A 23,083-nucleotide genomic window follows, 5' to 3' on the forward strand; every position below is an offset into this window, starting at 1 on the left:
CCTGAGCGAGACCCCGTCTCTACTAAAAATAGAAATAAAAATTATCTGGCCAACTAAAAATATATATAGAAAAAATTAGCCGGGCATGGTGGCGCATGCCTGTAGTCCCAGCTACTCGGGAGGCTGAGGCAGTAGGATCGCTTAAGCCCAGGAGTTTGAGGTTGCTGTGAGCTAGGCTGACACCACGGCACTCACTCTAGCCTGGGCAACAAAGTGAGACTCTGTCTCAAAAAAAAAAAAAAAAGCATTTGTTTCCTTCGATTTGATATTTGGGATTAGTGGCAGATGTGTTTTTGGTACGACTAAGGAATACAGGTTTATGTCTGCCCTGGAGAAAGCTCAGGCAGCAGGAACTGGGTGCTCAGTGTGTAGGTTCTCATGCAAGAGAGATCGATCTCTCTCTCTCTCTCTTACACACACACACACACACACACACACACATGAATAAACCCCAGATCGCAATGAAATCAAATCAGAATGCGAACATTGTTACCGGTGGCAGGTTCGCAGGGCACGGGCGTGTAGTATTTGGAGTACACGTCATCTTTGGGCCGATCGGGAAACACATAGATAAGGTAATTCAAGTCCCCCAGGCGGTCGGCCAGGGACCGGATGGAGAAGTCTCTGGTGGTGAAAGGCATCAGATTCCAAAACATCCTCTCCTCTGGATCAATAAACAGAACAATCCCATTCTAAACATGATTTCCTAAAGCCCAAATATACTACAAATTCAAGCGCACCATTAAAATTGCCCCAATAGGAGTCTCCATTTTAAAATTACCACGGGTTATAGACAAAGTAATTTTTAAAAGCCCTGGGTGTATAAGCAGGTAACACGTACCTCACTTCCCTAGAGACCCAGTGACCTCAGGGAATTTCGAGTTCAAGCAGGAGTTTGTCCCCCACTAGAAGAAACAGTTCCTATAGACCCCAACCCCTGGTTTCCCATATAAAGGTATGTAAGAGAGCTGGGAAGCAAGCCCATAGCCAGAGAAAGCATATCAAAATCTTTATGTCACAAAAAACAAACTAGCAAGCTACTCTTATTGGCAGAGGGAAGAACTCACATTCTTGGATGGAAATGGTCAATGGAGACACCCTTATGTCAATTAGGATAAAGGAATGACTGAAATAGCATATTATTACTACTCAAAGTACTCAAAATCATCAAAGTAGTTCTTCACTGAAATAAACTCCAGGCTGAGTGGTAATGAGGCCAACATTTCAAAAGGGGGGCGACTGAGCTCCGCACCAACTGCTGTATCACAGGTACCCATGTCATGGCTATACTTTCACGTTTCCCAAAATTAGTAACTGTGCTTCCTATCAGAATACTTTTCACAGGCTGCTGTATTATGAGCAGCTATGTCATGGTTATACATTTGTGTCTCCCATAATTGGTACTGTCCCCAACAAATAAGTACTCAATAAATTGTCTGCTAAAGTAATTTTGCAACAAAAGCGGCTAACTTTGGACACAAAGCCAAGCTTTGTCTTAAAAAAAAGGGATGGGCACCCACGAGAATCAAACTTCCACGCAATGGTGATGCCACCAATTTCCGAATCACTGAATCTCAGCAGGAAGGTCCCATCTGGCTTGTTAATGAGCAGGTCGTGGGCCTGTTGCTTGTTCACGAACCCCAGAATGGCCCTGAATCACAAAGGACAGAAGCAGAGTGTGACGACGTATCAATGCCAGAAAGATGACCTTCATCCTAGATTGGGAAATGACAATTCTCACCCATCGTTCCAATGAGGCTTGAGATGTTTTTTTAACACTTCCATCACACCGTCAAACCACTGCCAGAAAGTGTAATTCCGTCCTGGTAAATTCTCCTGGTTGGAGATACAATGGAGATAAAAAAATGATGAACACAAGAACGTAAGAGTAATCCTTGGAATATTATCTGCACATATTTTAACTGGAAAAATGGAACAGAAAACAAACATTGTACTGTCAGAAGCACACAAATATAAATGCCTGCCAGAGTTTCACCTAATGGCCCTACAGCCAAACACAGAAATGGAGAGGAAAAGAGGGAGGGAGGGGAAAATACCAAAGTATCATTTCCAACAACCAGTGGACTCTTGCTGTTAACACAAACACTTTCACCTGGATCTGGGCTGACTGGTCCCTGGCTATTTTTGATGTCTGGTCTATGACCAGTAGCTTTAGCATCGCCTGGGAGCTTCCGAGAAATGCAAATTTTTCAGGCTCCATCTCGGACCTGCTGAATCACAGCCTGCCTTTTAACAAAATGCCCAGCTGATTTGTAAGTATGAACTGGATTAGATCACATCGTAAGGCCATGGGTGTGGCTCCATCACACAGATGTTCCCAACGGTCATCAGCAAGATGCGGTTAGTTACCTGGTTCTATCGGGAGGAAGGAGCCCTACTGCAAAGGCAAAGTTAGACGATTGAGACCTCCTGCTTCTCTTATCAAACCTATCAGCAAAACTGTTGGCCAACTTGTTAACACAAAACTCTTTAAAAGACTCAGACCATGAGCTCTCTGACCTAAGGACATTTAAAACACTTGGCTATCTCAAAAAAAGATTTGACTTGTGACATCTGAATTACCACATGCTGGAGGAGAAGTTTCTTTCACGAGCACCCCATTTTGTGGACTGAGGGTCCCATGGGAGCCTGCCCTGGCACTATACATCAGCAAACACCAGAGAGTGAATGGGACACAGCCCCGGGATTCCAGTCATCTCAAAAGCCTCGCTTCTCCTGAGTGACACTGACGTTTGCTTTGCTCTATTTCCTTTATAAAGGGAGAAAATGCACTAATGGCACATAGAGCCCAACTTACTCAAAATATGCAAAGATGTAATTTTGTACATGAGACCTGACTAGCTGTCAAGTTGTCCATCTATTCAGAAGCTTCTATCGCTTTGGGTACATTTTATTAGAGACAGGAAGAACAAGGACCCGTTGCAGGGAGACTCCTGGAGGGAGCCAGAAGCACTGATCTGACAGCAGTTGAGGGCCCGGGCTCCTCACCCTGTTGAACTGGGACCAGGACACGGACATGCTGTTGTAGTCCTCGAGGTGGCTGCTGCTGCTGTTGAACAGTTTCTGCGCCAGGAACACGAGGTTCTCCTTGGTCAGGCCCCGGTTGCTCTGCACTTCGGCCTTGAATTTCATGTTGAGTGCCTCGCACAGCTGCGGCCACAGCACTTTGTCGGGCACCGCAAATGGCACCCTGCCCTGAGAGGGAGGAAAGCCAGCATCTTATGAGAAAACAGTTGCACGACTTATTCCCTCAAGCCACAGAAGAAAAACATCGATGGCTGGAAGTAGTTATAAACATTTGTCTTGCGGAGCCCGAGAATAAATTCGAACTTTCTTGGGGCGTGCAGTTCTGTGACAGGCAGAAGGTTCCATCTTACCTGCTTTACACACAACTAGAAGGTGAGCTCGTGCTGTCTGTGCTGCTTTGTAAACGAGCTGCTGAACCTACAGTCCAATCCTACGTTCTAATGGCCACAAAAACACAACATAATCAAGGCCTGGCCCTTTAGTGGTAAAGCACTTGGGAATGTGGAACTCTAACACTGGTTCCTTAGGTACAGAGAGAGAGGATGTGTGTATGTGTGTGCACAGTGTAATAATGCTTGCCCTCGACTCCTGCCAAGAACTCTAGCTCAAAGTGAAACATCTTGGTATGCGACGCTGGAAATTTCGAGTTGGACAACTTTATTGAGAAAGAGGTTAGAATGTGAATTTTTAATAAACTGCTTTTCATCCCATTCAGCCGTAGTACTTTTTAAATTTTATTATGACATTTTTATTTTTTATTTTATTTATTTTACTTTGATTTTTTTGGCAACACGGTCTTGCTCTGTTGCTCAGGCTGGATGGAGTGCAGTGGCACACTTATAGCTCACTGCAGCCTCAAACTCCTGGGCTCAAATGATCCTCCTACCTCAGCCTCTGGAGTAGCTAGGACTACAAGTGCATGGTTCTAAAATTTTTTTTTTTGAATAGGAGATTCCTTCTCATGATATAAAATCCAAAAAACACATATGGGTATACTGAGAAGTCACTTCCCTATCCCTGTCTCCCAGAGACCCAGTTCTTTTCCTCAGAGGCATCTAACCTAGTTTCTTGTACATACTGCCAAAGATATTCTATGCATGCCAGCAATTACATATAATTTTTCCTTTCCTTTTTTTACGTAAACGGTAGCATAAAATCCACAGGTTCTGCATGTCTTTCTTTTCACTTAATAGTGTATCTCGGAGATCTCATATCAGCACATAAAGAAATTTCAACAGACCCACACAGACAGGCATCTATTAATATATAATAGCCTCTGAGCTCTAGCTATCATAAACAATGCTGCAATGCACTTGTGTTATTTGACACATGCACATTTATCTGTAGAATAAATTTCCACAAGTAGTTGTTTTAAAATAGCACAAGATGTACACTAGTCATTAACATAACTGAAAATGTTAAAAATGCTTATTTATTTAGACAAGATACCTGGGTAATTACATGTTGCAGAAGATGCCAAAGTTATGCAGAGAGTTAGAGCTATGGACAGGCAGGGAAGGAAATGAGAGAAGACGTGACGATCTCCTCTAGCAGGCTTATCAGGACAAGCTGTAGGCAGATATGTTCAAAAAGGAGCCTCCAACTGGGGTTTGGAAGCCCAAGTATGGTAGAATCTCTGATAAAAATCTCACCTTTGTACTAAAATATTGTTCTCCAAAAGAGGACTGCTGGGAATATTAAGACTGTTCACGTAGCCATTACAGAAAGACATACTTTTACATCCCAAATAATGATAACCCTTTTATGCTTTTAAGGGGTAACACATAGCCTTTTGTCTACTGAAACGTTTTGAAAGCGCTCATCCTGTAGCACACCAGTGCTATTTGGATAGTATTCAGGTGCACAAATCCACAAAATTATATCTGTTCCTTGAGACAAAGCATCTTAGTTTCCATGAAAGACCTGGAATGAATCATAGAATCTAAAATTTGGAAACGACATTTAATGGTATTTCATTTATTAGGAGGAAGATGACATGAAGCAACTTCTGAGCTGAAGTAACCTCTTGAGAGATCTAAAGTCCAAAAGGAACCTGGGGTCCCAAATCCCACTCATGGTTTCAGCCACGGGCTGTATGATAAGAATTTTCTATGTTATCTCATTTAATCTTCCTAACGATGCCACGAAGCACCACTGTCCCCGTGTTGCAGACTCTTACTGGAAACTCAAGCTCGGAGAGGCAAAGGGAACCGCCTGTGGTCACAGAGTGAGGAAGTGGTAGAGCCTGAATTCAAACCCTGGCCTGACGCCCAGCCCTGGTTCTTCCTACTTTCCACATTCCTTCTGTTCCGCCTCCCGCTGAGGAAAGCGGCATTTCTTTCTATACTTTTTCTGGTGGGGGGTGGGAGGATAATACATGAAAGAGATTCATGACACCAGCACCGAGATCTTGAGACCCACACGCCCAAGAAATCCACTCACAGGCTCTGCGAAAGCATTGTCCCAGAGAACGGTGGCCGTCGCGTTGTTGTCCTGGCTGCCGTGCACGATCACCACCACTGGGAGGGACAGGGTCTAAAACGACACAGATGAGGAGCTGAGTGCCCACGAGCCTCAAGTTCTTCTCCTTCTCTTCTTTTGTTCTTATAATCACAACACTTTCCTTTTTTTTAAGCTTCAGATAATGTCACTCTCAGACACAGAGTCTGAATGATTCCAGGAATAATATGACTTTTCACACTGGTACAAACTAGAAATTTCTGGTATTTAACAAGCCATGCTGCTGAAGGATGGACTAAGTTTCTCAAAGTTACATGGAGAACAAGAGAGAGAGTATGGAGACATTTCTTGGAAAAAAAGACAAGTCACCAATGTTTAAAACGTATGACAATGTTGACTCAGATTCATCCTGAGCAATGTTTCTCATGATCCGTTGTTTCCCTATCATGCTGGTGATTTCAGTTCATTAGCTGTTCACATCTTAAAAGAATCTAAGAGCTACAGGTCTAAGAATGAGGTCACCCCATTTTCTGTTTGTCAGTCAAAAAGACGACTCTATGTAATAAAAACAGTTCTTTTGTGACACGAGGTACACGTATACTACAAGCACACACACAACACACACAGCGCAGGGAGGGCTTTACCTTGACTTGAAAAACCAGTTCATTTCCACCAACACTGAACTGTGATTCAAACAGGATTGTAAATTTTTCTTCTGTTACTGACTCTGCCCCACGACGGTCAGACCTCTTAATTCGTTTCAGGGACTGCAAAGGACAGACATGAGATGAAACATAAAATGAGAGTCGGTGGCCTCAAATAACCAGGAAAATTTCATTCCTCTTCGCCTCCCAGCCTCACCATGTTCCTGAAGTGGGCGCTGAGGGTGCCCATGGCTTGGTGATACTCCATGACACAGCAGTTGTTCAAGATCTCACCGCTGTAATCACTGTAAATCAGACAGACAACATCTCTAAACCCATGCCAGGGTCTCCGCATACACGAGGGAAAGAGTATATTTGGAGTAGGAGGAAATGAAGTTTGCCAAAAGTGTAGGTCATTTAGAGGAAACGTTAGCTATGTATAAAATATACAAGTGATTTTCTTGGATGTATCCCTGGTAAATGAAATGAGATCATATGATCTTCACGGAAGACAGTTCTTAGAAACTCCTGATATCTGTTCTCTGAGATCCAGAGAGGTTAGAAGGGCAAACATAGGAGGCAGAAGGACTTTCTTCCTACCCCAAGGACACAAGGAAAAGTGCAGGGAGTGCGAAGCGGCACAATTACTTGCGGGTGTTCTCGTTCTTGAGCAGGGACTTGGCCTGCTGCTCGCTGATGATGGTGGCCTTCACCTGGGGGGGGTTCATGTGCACATTCAGCTTCCCGCCCACCAGCAGGCGCACGGTGGCTGCGAACTTGGTCTGGGTCTTCAGGACCTGAGGGGGCTGCTTCTCGATGATGAACGTGCTGCGGGGACACAGTGGCCACACGGACCATGAGATGCTGGCTCAGGGAAAGGGCTCCAGGGCCCTCTGGGTGTCGGGGGCAGGGGCGGGGGCTGCCTCCCACGGGCTCAGCAGGTGAAGGAACAGCACGTGGCACAGCGCTGCCCCCCAGGAGGCAGGAGATGCTGGGGAGAGGGAGGGACAGGGACTCAGCAGCTGGCAGGGGCTGCAGGGCCTGAGGGCACCTCTTACAGTGTCCACAATACACACTGGGCAAGGGCGGTGCCAGCAGCCACAGCAACTGGAGGTGGAGCAGGCAGGGGCGAGGCAGACAGAGACAGGAGGGAAGCAGAGCTCCTGGTCTGGAAAGCCCTCCTGCCCTCACACCCCATAACCCCCGCAATGGGAGCTGGCCCTGCCCCGCTGGGTGTAGCCGAGAGGCAGCAGTCACCTGGTCACCAGGGCTGAGATGATGTCTGTGATGGTGGCATTGACCTCGGCCAGCATCTCCTCCACTGGCCCGGGGATGGGCAGCTGCTGGCAGAGGTGCTCAGCCCTGCGGATCTGCTGCCGGTTCTGCCAGATGATCTCAGCCAACTTCTCACACCTGCACGGGAGCCCCAAGGCCAACAGGAGGACGATGGCTTCTCCCCCAGACCCCAGGCCAGAGCCTGGGAGGTTCCAGGTCTGGGGAGAACCCCCAAGACACAGCTCCACCCTCACCCAGCACCAGGCATTGTGCTTTCCCCACACCTCCAGCCCACTGGCGCAGAGCAGAGCTCCCTGCCTTCCAGAAGTGCAGAGAAATACACAGCAGGGTGACCCTGACTTAGGCCCAACCAGCCCGAGTCACACTCTGCACACGCCAGCCCTGCCCTGTTCCCCAGGACAGTGACTCCCCTCCTGGGGGAGGTGGCACTGATGGGGGACCAAGGTCTGTATCAGGAGCCAGGCCCGCTGGTGAAATAAGAGCTGTCACAAGGCTGGGGGGGCGGGGGGGCATGCTGCACGTGCCGGCGCAGGAGGCAGAAGCAGCTGGTGCCACCCCCCGGCCCCTGCCTGCCCCACGCGCCAGCCGTGCCCATTACCAGGACTGCAGCACGTCCAGGCTGCCCTCGGGGGGCCCGCCGTTCCCGGCCAGCTGCTGCCGCCGCTTCCACTGGATCAGCTCGTCGTCCAGAATGATGGTCTGCTGCTTCCGCAGCAGCTGCAGGGTCTTCTGGTGCTTCTCGGCCAGCTCCTGCAGAAAGGTGGGGACAGCAGGCCCTGCTGGGCTCCCACAGACAACTCTGCAGGGCCCCGCTCAGAAATGGTAGGGCCTGGGCCCAGGCCTCCCCCGACCTGCTCCCCCTCACACCCGCCCCAGGAAAGACAGATCTGGACCCCTGGTCTCCTGGGTCCGGCTCTCATCCTGACTCTACCCTCTGTCGGGTCCCAGAGACTCAGGACGTGGCGCTCCATGCCTGGGAGGAGGGACCCGGCACCCCACTCACCACGCGGTACTGCTGCAGCGTCTGGGCCTCGCGCTGCAGCCAGGCCTCCAGGGACACCTGCTTCTGCTGCAGGGCCGTCTCCCGGCTCAGGCGCTCCTGGGGGCTCAGCTGGGCCAGCTGGGCAAACTGAGCTAGAGGAGGGGACGGGACACCACGGCCGTCAGCGCCCAGCGTCCGGCAGGAGCCAGAGGAGCCCACTCACTGTTCCGCGGGAGGACCCTCAGGGGGTCGGACATCCCGTCAAGGGCAAGTCGGGGTTCCTGACAGCCGGGCTGCCGAGGTGAACGGCTCAGAAGGCAGCCCTGGGCCCTGTCACCGGCCCCCTCACTCTGAGCTGCCCCCGGGGCACTCGCAGTGCAGCCCAGGGCGAGTCCTGCCCGTCTCCCGCCTGCCACTGCCCCACAGGGGCTGCCAACCCCTCTCACGGGCCCAGCCTGGAGCCCGGCTGCCCAGGTGGGAAGTGCGCCCGCCACTCTCACTAGCTGGGCGAACGTGGGCAAATCGCTTTACTTTCCCGTGCCTCGGTCTCCCCGCATGTAAATTGGGAGAATGGCGGCACCTGCCTCAGAGGGCAGCTGAAGGTGAAATAAGTGATGAAACAGAAGATGCTCGAGAAACAGCCCGGCAGGCGCGAGTCTGTGTGAGATTGTCCTTCTCGGTCACGGGCGACCGGACGGGAATGAAAGGGTGACAGAGACCAGAGGCTGCTCAGCCCCCTCCTACCCACAGCAAAGCCCCCCGGGGAGGCCCCTGCCCCAGCGGCTCTGCCTTGTCCCCTGAGCTCAGCGCTGTCCCCTGGGAAGGAGTTTCTCCGGGTGCTGGAAGGCGCCTGACACGTCTGTCCAGGCTGGTTGCTGTGAGCTCAGAGACAGACGGACAGAGAAGGGAGAGTGTCCAGGGCCCACGGGGGACAGAGAAGCAGCAGGATCCCCTGAGGACAGCGAGGGTGGGGGCAGCTTGTCCCCACACTGGTGTGAGGAATCCCATCCAGGGCAGGAACGGGGAGTGGGGCGGCCTTGTTAACTTCTTTCAAAATATCTATCATGCAATACTCAGGACACATGGAGGGTGCAAAGAGTAATACAAGGAACACCTGCGCATGGAGACCCCAGCCTAAGAAATCCGACGTTCCCACAGTTACTGCCACCTGTGCCCCTCCCTAGCCTGCAGCCCATCCCTCCCTCACAGAGACAAGCACCATCCCAGATGCCGGGACTGCTGCTCCCAGCAACAACCTTTCTGAGCAGCCCACGTCCTCGCCCCGCTGAGTCGAGAAGATGTGCGTGTTGGCACGTCTTGGTCTCGTTCCTGGCTGGCCTCCGAGGGCCATGTTGCACTGACCTTGTCCCTGCCCCATGGAATGCACCAGCTGAGACAGACAAAAGCAACTCGAGACAGCCAGGAAAAGCCCAGACCTGGGACTCAGAGAGATGGTTCCCATCTCACTGCAGGGTGCTGAGCAGAACAGCATCGTCAGGCACAGAGCGTATCCGAGTAGGCTGGACGGCCACCTCGGGGGTCCTGCAAGGACCCTCCTAGTCCCTCCTGGAAATCTGCAGCAGCTTCTGGGCAGGAAGCCAGGGAGACGTGGGGCAGCTGTTCTGCTCCCCTGGAGGGAGCTGAGCCTTCCCGGGCACAGGCAGATCCCCAGTCTGTGTCTCTGATTCATGAGCTCGATAAAGGAGACTGAACTGACACTGCACGACGGCTACAAACCCAAACCAGAATCCAAACCTAATCCCACGCACAGGAAACAGAAAACCAAGTACATGCTCAGAAATACTGTCAACAGTCAAAGGACTTGGGTAGAAATAATGGTCTAAAATTCCTGTTCATACTCTCACAGGCGGCTGCTCCTTTTCTGGGTTCAGTCTCAGACAGATTCCGAGCAGAGGAAGACCTGCTAGAATCATCCTGCCAACGTTTATTCAATACCTATGATGTTCAGGCAATGTGCTGGCCTCAGGGTACAGAGTTAAAAGATCCCTTCTCAGTGATGTATAGTCTAGTGCGGAAGACAGAGAGTAAACTAGTATCACTACAGTTACAAGATGGAGCCCACACACACGGTGGTAGAGGAGCACGTGCCATGTGTGTGGTGTGTGTTTCTACACCACACCACACACATGGCTGGCTGGTGGAGCCCAGGCTTCTGGGAGGTTGTGAGCGGGGCACGTGAGCAGAGAGAAAACTATTATAGCTCAAGCTGCCAAATTGCTACAGGTCAAGAGGGGGCGCTGGTGGGACTCCACACCCTCAAACCTGACTGTAGTTCTCTATGCACACAAGTACCGAGCTAGGGGAGCTTTGTTTACAAAGTCTACCAGAGGTGCATAAGTGTATTCTGTCCCAGGAAGCCTCTCTGAACAACTGTATAGAACATTAAATGTGCAGGGCAGTGGGGAAGGGAGGGACCTTGGGCCTCAGTCCCCAGGAGAAGCCTGTGTCAGCTCCTACACTGGGCTAAGACCCCAAAAGCTAAAGTTTGCACTGGAATACAGGCCCTTGACCCTTATAGTGTCCCTGCTTACAAAGGGGTTTTTAAACATGTAATTATGCAATTTCTACTATCACTTCAGTAAAGCAACAGCTATAAAATACCTCCTATATACAAAAGTATTATATCTGGTTCTATCTATATATCTATCTGTCTATCTAATGAGACAGGGTCTTGCTATGTTGCCCAGGCTGGTCTTGACCTCCTGGGCTCACGCAATCCTCCCACCTTGGCCTCCCGAGTAGCTGGGACTACAGGAGCACATTACCGTGCGGGCTCTGGTGCTGTTTATTTAGACTGTGAGCTCCTTCCCAAAACAGGAAAGGCCTTCCCAGCAGCCCTGGACTCCCCAGTGTGGGAACCCAAGCGAGACCCCACAGTCTCCAAGGGCAAGCACCACGTCTTCTGTTTCTAAGCCTCACCCTCCCAGCACTGTCTTAAATGCAGATGATTCCCGACTACTCAAAGAAAGGTCAACGCCTCAGAATGGGAAAGGGGTTCTCCTCCAGTCTGACCCGAGCTGCTTTCTAGTCCTGTTCCCACCCCGCAGCACACGGCAGCGCCGCCCCTCCTCACCCTGGATCCTCAGGCTCTCCTGGTACTGGATGATGAAGTACTCCTGCGTCTGCTGCAGCTTCTTCAGCTCATTCTCTGTGTCCTGCGTGACCAGTCGCAGCTCCTCAAACGTCTGGTTGATCTGAAGGTGTTTCTGGGACATGGCGTCCGCAAGACTTCCAGCGGGAGAGCTGCCCTGCAGGCAGGCCGGGGGAGAGTGCGGGGCAGTGGGGAAGGGAGGGACCTTAGGCCTCAGTCCCCAGGAAAAGCCTGTGTCAGCTCCTACACCAGGCTAAGCCCCCAGAAGCTAAAGTTTGAGTTGGAATAGCAAACGTCTATGAGCACCAGAGTGGCGTGGGGAAAGTGAGAAACAGGTGATCTGACAGACTGCAGCACCTTCATGAAGCATCATAGAAACTTCTGTTTCAGATCTAGCCTCCACTAGAGCATCCCAAAGAGGATTCAGCCAATTCCCTTTGGAGAGACTAGAACTCATCATATTCCGGGTTGAATTACGTGGGTTTCCCTGCTAATGATGCTGCCCCCCATCCCACACCCATTCACTGGCCCAGGGCCACGACTGTGCTAAACACTGGGGACACAGTGGGGAACAGGGGTGAGTGAACACACGTCATCTGTGTCCTCACTCAAGACATCTTGTGATGGGGTAATTTGATCCGGCATGGAAGAGGTCAAACCTCCCACCAGCATCCTGAAGGTGCTCCGATGAAGTTATGGAGGAGGCATAAGCAAGGCCTCTGTGGACCCAGCCATTTAAGTGACACCGTTCCCTCAACACCTGGCTCAGGGGGCCAAGTAGAAGTCTTTCCTAAGGAACCTCACCTGAACATGAGCATGCCTTTACTAAAAAAGTATTCAGCTGGGGTTACATTATTTTGCACTTGTTCATATTGTTTTGTGGTTGCAATCTCATCAAGGTGATAAATCATTTAAGATCAGAGACCATGTCTTCTATTTCCTTTGTGCCCCTTAGGACAATGTTCACTTTAAGGAGATACCAAGAGGTGCACAATGAGTCCCCTTGACAAAATTGGGAGGTGGATAAACAAGGACCTCCCACCTCCCCTCCCCACACCACGGGACACTCACATTGTTGGCTTCCCGGACCAGCCTCTGTTCATTGTACAGGATGTGGCGGATGCAGCGGACCAGCTCCATGGGGCAGCGGTTGTATGTGCTCTGAAAGAATCCGAGAGCAGATGTCACTTTGTCCCCCTCCCTGCTACAGGGTCTAAGCCTGCCTCAGGACAGGGGCCTCCTGATGGAGAGGACTCCTGGGGACACGATGGCATAGTCATAAGAGATGCCGCTCCCCCAGTTCCAACAAGAACAAGAAAGCACATCGTAGAAAACCCAATTACAGTGAAAAGGTAAGATTGTTTTATTTCTTGCATCTTAATTTGCCTCAAGGACTTGGGCAACATTCTTGGATACAGGATAAATAAGTTTTAAAAAGGCCACACCAGAGGAGAAACTGGATACCACCTTGACTGAGCAATGAAAATTATCATCACCAACAAGGGGCACATAGACATTGCATGTCTCTGGATGTGACACTCTAAGAAGGACAAATCACTCAGAGTTGTCCCTTGGTATCCAGGGGGGATTGGTTCCAGGACCCCCCTCGGATAACAAAATCCGTGGCTGCTCAAGTCCCTGATATAAAATGATGTAGTATTTCCACATAACCTATGCACATCCTCCTGTCCACTTTAAATCATCTCGATTATTTATTATACCTAATGCAACGTAAATGCTATGTAAATAGTTGTTTTGGCAGATTGTTTTTTATTTGTATTTTTTATTGTTGTATTGTTACTTTTTTTATTTTATATTTACATTTTTATTTTTTCATTAGGACAAATTAAATTGTTACTTTTTATTATTATTTTTTCCCTGAATATTTTCGATCTGCAGTTGGTTGAATCCGAGGATGTGGGACCCCTAGACGTGGAGGGCTGACTGTATTTAGAATTCTGACCAGAGATACATGATGTGAATCTCAGCATGAGAAAACATCAGGCAAACCCCAAATGAGGAACATTTTATCTTTAAAAAGTAGGGAGAATTATTTTAAAATGTCAATGTAATGAAAGACAAAGTAAAGTTGCAAAATGATTCCACATCAAAGGAGACGAAAGAGATGTGATGACTAGATGCAATATGTAATCTTGGACTGGACCCCAGGCTGGAGGAGGAAAAATGCCCTAAACAATACTTTTGAGTTAGTTGACAAAATGAAAATACAGAAGAGTACCTAAAAGTATGGTATCAATGTTAAATTCACTGAAGTTGATAAGCGTAAGAGAAGGTTCACATTTTTAGAAAATGCACACTGAGTTACTTAGGGGTGCAGGGACATGATGTGTGCAACTTACTCTCAAGTGACTGAAAAGTGTGTGTGTGTGTGTGTGTGTGTGTGCAAAGAGAGAGAGCAGGGAGAATAGGTCAAAGCAAATGTCAGCATTAGGTGAATCTGGGCATAGGTAAGGATTTTGTTTCATTTCTGCAACTTTCTATAAGTTTTAAATTTATTTTCAAATAAAAAGGCCTTTTAAAAGAAGTCCACAACCACAAAACCAAACCATAAGAACCCTGTGCATGTAACACATAATTCAACAATGTTGGCTTGAAGAAGAGAAAGAAAGTCTCTCTAGGAAGCACTCAAAGAAGGAATAAGCCCCCTGCAGGACAAGAATTAAGTGTGCCCCGGGTCCACACCCACCTGGAGCTGGGTGGCGTAGTGCCCCAGCTTGATCTTCAGTAAAAACCCATCTTCCCCCACCTGGTGCTCCGCCTTCTTCTGCAGCTCTTGCACCAGGCCCTCCAGGAGCTGGGTGGCCTTAATGTTCTCCTGTGGATTATCAAGATCTATTGAGTCCCTAGGGGAAAAAAATTACATAATCTGTATATATACATGCACATGAGCCTGTACAAATGCAGCCTCAACATATGACACTTTTTCTTTGACTAAAGATTTCTTCTTAATGCTCAATGCAAATTTTAAGAAACAGCCCAGCATAAACGGAATAAATGCCTACATCAATCTATCTGTAATCTACTAATTATCTTAATTGGATTGTACAGTGTATTTTTTTCTTTTTCTTTTTTTTTTTGCAACAACTTAATGCCCATTCTCCTTCCTCCTACTGACTTGCGCTGGTGCTTATGCAATCTCTGCGCCTAGAACTGAAGGGAAAAGCACAGTGCCTTGCATGCTCTGAAGGAAGTAAGGACTTGGATAATTTCCTATTTATTTTATTTGCTATTCACACCCCTCAAGTGTGTAAAGGGAGCACAAGGTCAAGACCCTTCTAGGAGTCCTTTCCAGCCTCAATAAGTTCAATGTCTGTGCTGCTCGTTTCACACGGAGTAGTTCTTAAGCAGAGGCAGGTGAAACACATTATTGCTATTTCTAAGAAGCCCTGGAAATGAGAAGAAGGTGCCTACAAGTCCGACATTTGTATCACTTGCTGCAGATCTGGGACCCATAGGCAGTGCTAACTTTCAGTGGATGAGATAAACCAGTCTACAGACTCTGTGTTAATTCATAGCCATTTGGCTGGTGACAGGGATGGGATAGTCTTCCTCCCTTCTTTCTTTCCTCCTTCCTTCCTTTCTTTCCATAACTTAGGCAACAATTGCCGCTGGGCAGTGCTGAATTACTTAGCTCACCGAAGAAACTAAACAGCCATCAGACTGAAATAATATTCAGTTACTGCCAACAAGGTCTGGAGCCAAACAAGATAGTGGTAGCTGAAAGGCTCTGTCATCCCTAAATCCCTGAAGTTAGTTAGCAACTGATTTCAGACAGAGGCACAAACAGGTATACCAAAACATCGATATTACACTTTATCAAATAGTACACCCACATCTGCACCTCGGGAAGGCAATAAAGAAAGTCAAATTTTAAACAAGTATGCTCTATGTATTAAATAAAATAAGCACTAAATAAAACTCTGGGAGGACTGAGGGGCAGCCCTGCACCTCTGTTCCTATGGGCAATAGTGTTCCTGGTCTGGGGCACCCTGTCTTGAGAGGATCCAGTATCCGAGCAAAATTCATTGAAGTCAAGTACCAGTTCTTTACTTGAAACCTTAATTCTTTGCTAAAAAAAAAAAAAGACAGACCCAGGCATGGTGACTCACACCTGTAATCCCAGCACTCCGGGAGGCCGAGGCAAGAGGATCACTTGAGCCCAGGAGTTCAAGACCAGCCTGGGCAACATAGCAAGAACCTGTCTCTACAAAAAATAGAAAAATTGGCCAGGTGTGGTAGCTTGCTCCTGTAGTCCCAGCTACTTGGGAGCCTGAGGCAGGAGGATCGCTTGAGCCCAGGAGATCAAGGCTGCAGAGTGAGCTATGATGGTGCCACTGCTCTCCAGCCTGGGCAACAGAGCAAAACTCTGGCTCTTAAAAAAAAAAAAAAAAAAAAAAAGACTTCATTAGGCAGCTTTAACATGAAGAATTGAATATTTTTAATTAAAATCTCTACATTCCGAAGAAAACCAAAACTAAATAAAATTCAGGTTTTCCTTAGTATCAACACGAGTCTGTTAACACTCAGTAAGAAGACTACATGGGAAATCTGCTAAGTGAAACTGTAAATGAACAGAAACTGCCTACTAATGTTTTTCTACATCTTCCCGATCATTAAAACAGAAAAGAAAACGAAAAGGGAGTGGAAAAGCACTAAACAAGGTGCAGTTGACATTCTCATATGTAGCTCGGTTTTTTCCTCACTTAATTACATGAAGCTGAGATTTTTTTAATTGGCTAGAAAATTGCCCGCCTTTGGTTGCTCTCTAGTTTCTGAACAGAAATCTGCTGCTGACGCGCAATAGCAATTATTCCAAGGCAACATCACAGACAGGTACGTGGCCCTCTTCAAACAGTAGCATCAAGGCTGGCTTCTCCCAGGGGCTGTCGAAGAGCACCCCTGCCCACGATGGTCTGAAGTATCTATGTCAGAGGGACCGGCAGACTGTCATCAACCAACAAGCTCCCAGGCCCGGAGCAAGGCAGTGTATAACCTGCTGCCTGGTGTGTAATAATGGTGTCAATTAAAAAACTGTGCTGTCAGATGCATTGTACTAACTCTAACAGAATGTTAAAACAACTCCTCCCTCCCCCAAATAGTAATCGGTAATTTGGAAAATAAACAAAAATTAAAATGCTTCTTAAATCTACCACTGAAATGTAATTATTGTTAATATTTTGCTATATTTTCTTTTATCTTTCTGTGTACATATAAAATACACATAAATTAAAAAACATCAATGTCTCTGCTGTTAAATAATTTATTTTATTAAATATTAATTTTATTAGATATAAATTCATTAATTTAATAAATGTGAAATAATTTACATTTAATAAATTACAATAAAATTATATGCATATTCATACCTTATCTACCCCATTAAACACTAAATTCTCTGCCTTTTCTTTTTTTTCTAAGAGACAGGGTCCTACTATGTTGCCCAGGCTGGCCTGGAACTCCCGGGCTCAACTGATCCTCCCACTTCAGCCTCCAGAGTAGCTGAGACTACAGGTATGTGCCACCAGGCCAGGTGAAACAATTCTTTGGAGACAAGGGCTTTAATTTTTTCATTATATACTCTACTACCTGTGACACTGCTGGATATGCTATAAGCACTCAAAACATATTTGGTGATTTCTCTTTATTAATAGCAATATTCTAATGCTTTTAGCATTTTTTTTTATTTTTTTTAAATAAGAGATGGGGTCTCTGTCACCCAGGCTGGAGTACAGCGGCCTGATCATAGCTCACTGTAACCTCAAATTCCTGGACTCAAGCCACAACACCCAGCTAATTTTTTAATTTTTTGTAGAAATTCGTTCTCACTATGTTACCCAGGTTGATCTTAAACTCCTGGCCTCCAGCAAACCTCCTGCCCTGGCCTCTCAGAGTGTGGAATTAAGGTGTGAACCATCATGTCCAGCCAGTATTTATTATTATAATATTAAAGGGAAGAAGTCCTGGCCAGGTGAGGGGGCTCACACCTGTAATCCTAGCACTCTGGGAGGCCAAGGCAGGAGGATTGCTTGAGGTCAGGAGTTTGAGACCAGCCTGAGCAAGATCGAGACTTGGTCTCTACTAAAAATAGAAAAAATTAGCCATGCGTGGTGGAGCATGCCTGCAGTCCTAGTTACCTGGGAGGCTGAGGCAGGAGGATCCCTTGACCTCAGGAGTTTGAGGTTGCTGTGAGCTAAGCTGTCACCATGGCACTCTAGCCTGGGCAACAGAGTGAGACTCCATCTCACTCAATCAGTGAATCAATGAAATCAATATCATGACATCTTTCTAATCAAACTTCAATATTCTTGTGCTTCACAAAATGATATGAAAATCTCTGTTCACCTACCAAGCTTGGCTTTCAATCCACTGGGATAAATAATGCCGCACCTCAATGGGGAAATGTTGGCCATATAACGCCTGCATCTGATGAAGGGCTTCTCCTTGGAGCTGCTGAGCTTGTATCCACACAGCCATGGTTTACAATCTGTTGAACAAACAATCAGTGGTTTGGTTGTTTTTTTCTTTACTCCCCTTTCAAATCTACTAAATATTCACACAGTTACAAAAGTAAATGTTTTTAGCCCTTTTGGTACACTAAAGACAGTATTCTTGAACTGAATTTCAGCTTTAAAATTTCAAAATGTAGACACTCAGCACGGCCATGGAAAGGTCCACAACTGCGTCTATGAAGCTCTGACTATAAAAATGTACTGAACTTATAAACAAAAATACAAAATCAGCATTAGGGAAAGAACTGCTGTTAACTTTGATATCATAGATATATTGGATACTTTTGTTCAAAATTGTCAGCAATGGTAAGCAGCATTTTAACAGTAATAATAATTAGCAGAGAGATTGTTTTTTAAAAATCACGTGTTTTAGATTTGGTATTTTGACCTTAAGAAATGTAATAAACACATTGCCATTTTGAAAAAGAGCCCAGTAAAAGAAAACAGAAAATATCTAAAGCATGGATCGAACCCTACGTATTAGCACGAGTAACCTAAGCAGCAATGTTTTGCACCCAAAGAGCACAGATTTATCTGGAAAAATGCCCCAAGGTTCACTTTCTAAGTTACCTCTAAGGAATTTATGAAGCAATGTTCTGTTCAGTGGTTCCCGACCTTTTTGGCACCAGGGACCAGTTTCATGGAAGACAATTTTTCCATGGATGGTTCGGGGGTGGGGCTGCGAGGAGCTCTGCGGCCCAGTCCCGAACAGTCTGCAGACTGGGGTTCGGGGACCTCAGTGTTAAATTATAGTATTAAAAAATCTTTCAGACACAAAAACAATGCATTCCAACTAAGAGTCAGAAACAAGAACCACTATACTCCAATAGTAGATAGGTTTTTTAAACATGCTCTTGATATTCAGAAAAACAGATTTATAAAAGTACCATGATGTTCCCTCAGATTCAACTGACAATTTTTAACTCACTCGGCAGAGACTCTCAGATTAACCAGACTGGGGCAGAAACATTACTTCATGCAACTGCGGGAACTAAAACTGAATCTTGCTCTCACACTATTTTCCATAATGTGGAATTTGGTGTAAGGCAGGGTTATCTTGAATTCCGTCCAGAATGATTTGACTACTGATTTGCACAATTCTCCTAAGAACTATGTTACAGTTAGGGTCCAGGGAATTGGACTTGGATTTTGTTTACTACCAGAGACTGCACATGTGTGTTAGGAAACAAAAATCCCTTCCCTGATAGTTCTAGTTGTCTGATCATGTAACACTGAGCTATTTATGGAACAAGTCAGTTAGCCAACAATGAGGTGTATGTGTGTGGGGCGGGGGCCAGTTACCTATTTTAGACTTGTGCAATGCTATAGAACACTTGAGCGGTGTACAGCTTTATTTAGGGCTTTTAGGCATTAAGGCTAGGATCACTGTAAGATCACCCAAGACATCAAATTTCAATGACTGTGAGTTCACCAGAAGAAAGACTTGGATAAAAGAGCTCTCTCCAGAAGTAATTCTACTTTATAATCAAACATCTGGAAGGCATTTAATTGCACAATATAATTTTAATCAAATGAATCATATCCCAAGGTTTTGGAAAATCAAAACAGATACTAAATCATGATTTTTGGATGAACAATAAAGAGATGGATGGAGGAAGGTGCTTAGGCACTTAAGTATGAGGAAGAATGACGAAGGAATGAAGAGTTTAGGTATTAATCTTTCTTAGTGGTAAAGAATAAGAGAGAAGTAGGACCTCACCATAGCTCTCTTAATATGTGAACAACACCAACAGATACAAACCTGTTCTTGTATGTGCATTTGTAAGCTGAATTGACCCACAAGACAAAAGACAGAAAACTGTGGGAACACATTTATCTCCTCAGAGATTCCTTCCCAGTCCACCCAAATAAAATAGCATTCTGGTTCCTCTCTATCTTCTTAATCTGCTTTATTTTTCTTCTTATCATTTATCACTTCCTGACGTTTATCATATACTTGTTTTTTGTTTTTTTGAGATAGGGTTTTGCTCTGTCGCCCAGGCTACAGTACAGTGGTGCAATCACGGCTCACTGAAGTCTCGAACTCCTGGGCTCAAAAGATCTTCCTGCCTCAGCCTTGAGTAGCTGGGACTACAGGCGCACGTCACCACTCCTGGCTAATTTTTTTATTTTTTATAGAGATAGGGTCTTATTATGTTACCCAGGCTGGTCTTGAACTCCTAGCCTCAAGCAATCCTTATGACTTGGCCTCCTAAGGTGCTGGGATTATAGGCATGAGCCACCACACCTATCATAAACATTTAAATACCCAGCGAGAAAAACATAACTTTTTCCCCAATTATATGAATATACCCTAAAATCTAAGTAAAATCTCTTCACCTGATTGCTACGCTATCTCCATACCTGGTATGTGCCGATTCCCTGTCCCGACCTGCTAGCATTCATCCAACCACCAAATGCTACTCCCCATCTGCAGTGACTGCCCTCTGTCCCTGGACATGCTCCCTTCTGCTTATTTACAGGCAGCTCCATCTTAAATGCGTGATGCTCTGACAAGGGAAGTGGTTTGTATCTTTGGTAAATCATCACAGGGGATTCTCTAAAGACTGGGAAGTGGATCCACAATCTTATTTTTAGGCCAAAGATGAGAACTCTTTGAGCTCGGCTTAGTTGCACTCTCAGTGTTCACAAGTATTCCAAAACAACCGAAAACAGCCTTGGCTACGGAGAGCATGCTTATGCTACTTTCTGAAAGCATAGGGTCTCTACCTCGACCTTACACATCTGGATGTATCCAAGGGCTGGGAGTACCAAATAAATCGGGCCCTCAGGCACTTGTTAATAAAAGTTTCAAAGTCTAATAGCCCACAATGTTACAGGCTTACCAAAAACTATAGAAATGAATGTCTACTACGTAAATAAATGACACAGGTATGTTGGATTTAAGGATAATTTTGCATCAGCAATAAATACCGTTTTATCAGATGCTTTCCCTTCCTAAAAGTAAAATACAAACTTTTACAAACAAAAACATTACTCTCTCTGAAGACTTCTAGAACACTGTAGCCAAGGTCTTGCCATAGCTCAACTGTGGGGAGAGAGAAGTATGGAGGGTCTAACATTAGAAGGGACCAATGCACATCTGTCAACTAAGTGAATGAATTTTTGCTTGGGGTGGGAGTGAGGGTTTAATGTGCATGTAGAGATTTGCTTTGTTGGGTTCATGTGTATAATTTAAGATCCTATGATTTCCATTCTCCATCCCATCATCTTGCCCTCATCACACCCCAGGGGCAAAGTCTCTAAAATGGGATAAAAATTTTTGAGATAATGCTGAACTCACCTAAATATTATTCTGCAAAAGATTTAACCACTTTGGCCTCTCTGTGCCTCAGTTTTCTTATTTGTAAAATGGGAATAATAATATTTACATCCCTCAGGGGGTTGTTGTAAGAATGAGTTAGTTTTGTATAAATACTTAAAATAATACCTGGCTCATAGTAAATGCTCTGTAAGTACTATTTTTTTTTTTCTTTTTAGACACAGGGTCTTGCTCTGTCACCCAGGCTGGGGTGCAGTGGTGTCATCCTAGCTCACTACAATCTCAAACTCCTGTGCTCCAGTGATCCTCCTGCCTCAGCCTCCCAAGTAGCCAAGACTATAGGCACAGGCCACCATGTTATTTTTTAAAAAATTTTTTGTAGAGACAGGGTTTCACTATGTTGCTTAGGCTGGTCTTGAACTCCTGGCTTCAAGCAATCCTCCCGCCTTGGCCTCCCAACACTGGGAGCTGGGATTATAGGCGTGAGCTACCACATCGGTGTGCTCACTATTATTCTTACTATTACCTTAAAGTTACAATCCTCATCTCCAATTTTAACTCAATTTAATGAACTTCCTTTTCAAAGTCCACAAATAGCTCTTGCTATCCCTCTCCTTAACCAATACCTTGCAGCATAAACCTTACCTTCCTTTTAAATAATTGTATTCAGTCAGGCCTGGTGGCTCATGTTTGTAATTCCAGCATTTTGGGAGGCCCAGGTGGGAGGACTGCTTGAGCCCAGGAGTTTGAGACCAACCTGCGCAACAGAGTGAGACCCCATCTGTACAAAAAAATACAAAACTTAGCTGGGTATAGTGGCATGCGCCTCTAGTCCCAGCTACTTGGGAGGCTGAGGCAGGAGAATAGCTTGAGCCCAGGAGTTTGAGGTTGCAGTGAGCTCTGATGACACCACTGCACTCTAGCCTGGGCGACAGAGTGAGGTCCTGTCTCATAAATGAATGAATGAATGAATGATGTTATTTCTATTTCTTTTCTTTTTTTCTTTTTTTGAGACAGAGTCTTGCTCTATTGCCATGGCTAGAGTGTCATGGCATCAGCCTAGCTCACAGCAACCTCAAACTCCTGGGCTCAAGTGATCCTCCTGCCTCAGCCTCTCAAGTAGCTAGGACTACAGGTGTACCTATTTTTAGTAGAGATGGGGTCTTGCTCTTGCTCAGGCTAGTCTCCAACTCCTGACCTCAAGCGATCCTTCCACCTCAGCCTCCTAGAGTGCTAGGATTACAGGTGTGAGACTCCATGCCCAGCTGGTATTTCTATTTCTTAATCAATTTCACTGGCACAAGGACTTCTACAGATAAGAACTGTTGGGAAGTAGCGGAAAGGCGCTGTGAGCTCTGTTCCCTTACGTCTCAATGACAGAACTTAGAATTGTGAAGGGTGAAGGCTGGTGTAACAAAAATAAGACTTTGCCTTTCCCACATATACACGAAACTCTAAAAATAATAATCATAATAATAAACCACCCATTCAGATGTGTGACTAAGCCAGCAGGGAGCCGTGACTTTACCCATTCCTTTTAAGGACATGTCTGATGACTCCTACTAATTAAAGTACAAAAGACAACTAATGAAATGTGAAGTTTTCATTTATTACACTGCTTTATGAATTACCCACAACAAATATTTCAATTCATTTAATAAAAATAAACCAGAAATAATAAGGTTGAGAAATACAATAACATTTATCAGTGTTATTATCCACCACCAG

At 46.0% G+C, this 23,083-nt stretch overlaps 1 protein-coding gene across 5 annotated transcripts in view; it reads right to left on the minus strand.

Moving 5' to 3' along the window:
- The window catches only part of STAT5B (signal transducer and activator of transcription 5B), a 58,493-nt gene that overhangs the window by 4,801 nt on the left and 30,609 nt on the right, over positions 1-23,083 (minus strand). For 3 of the 5 annotated variants that reach the window (XM_045526571.1, XM_045526569.1, XM_045526570.1), the window contains exons 2-16: positions 17,910-18,047; positions 14,250-14,406; positions 12,614-12,703; positions 11,525-11,699; positions 8,452-8,582; positions 8,047-8,198; positions 7,410-7,565; positions 6,801-6,980; positions 6,370-6,457; positions 6,153-6,275; positions 5,491-5,583; positions 3,010-3,216; positions 1,742-1,836; positions 1,521-1,651; positions 494-664 (exon numbers count right to left, since the gene is read on the minus strand). In XM_045526571.1, coding sequence (XP_045382527.1) covers positions 494-664; positions 1,521-1,651; positions 1,742-1,836; positions 3,010-3,216; positions 5,491-5,583; positions 6,153-6,275; positions 6,370-6,457; positions 6,801-6,980; positions 7,410-7,565; positions 8,047-8,198; positions 8,452-8,582; positions 11,525-11,699; positions 12,614-12,703; positions 14,250-14,406; positions 17,910-18,037 — 2,077 coding nt within the window. In that variant the 5' untranslated portion in view covers positions 18,038-18,047. Of the gene's footprint in view, positions 1-485; positions 665-1,520; positions 1,652-1,741; positions 1,837-3,009; positions 3,217-5,490; positions 5,584-6,152; positions 6,276-6,369; positions 6,458-6,800; positions 6,981-7,409; positions 7,566-8,046; positions 8,199-8,451; positions 8,583-11,524; positions 11,700-12,613; positions 12,704-14,249; positions 14,407-17,909; positions 18,048-23,083 lie in introns of those variants that run through there. The other 2 variants (XM_045526573.1, XM_045526572.1) reach the window with 2 other exon arrangements.

This window comes from Lemur catta, chromosome 15 (genome assembly GCF_020740605.2).
Source record: "Lemur catta isolate mLemCat1 chromosome 15, mLemCat1.pri, whole genome shotgun sequence".
Classification (NCBI taxonomy): domain Eukaryota; kingdom Metazoa; phylum Chordata; class Mammalia; order Primates; family Lemuridae; genus Lemur; species Lemur catta.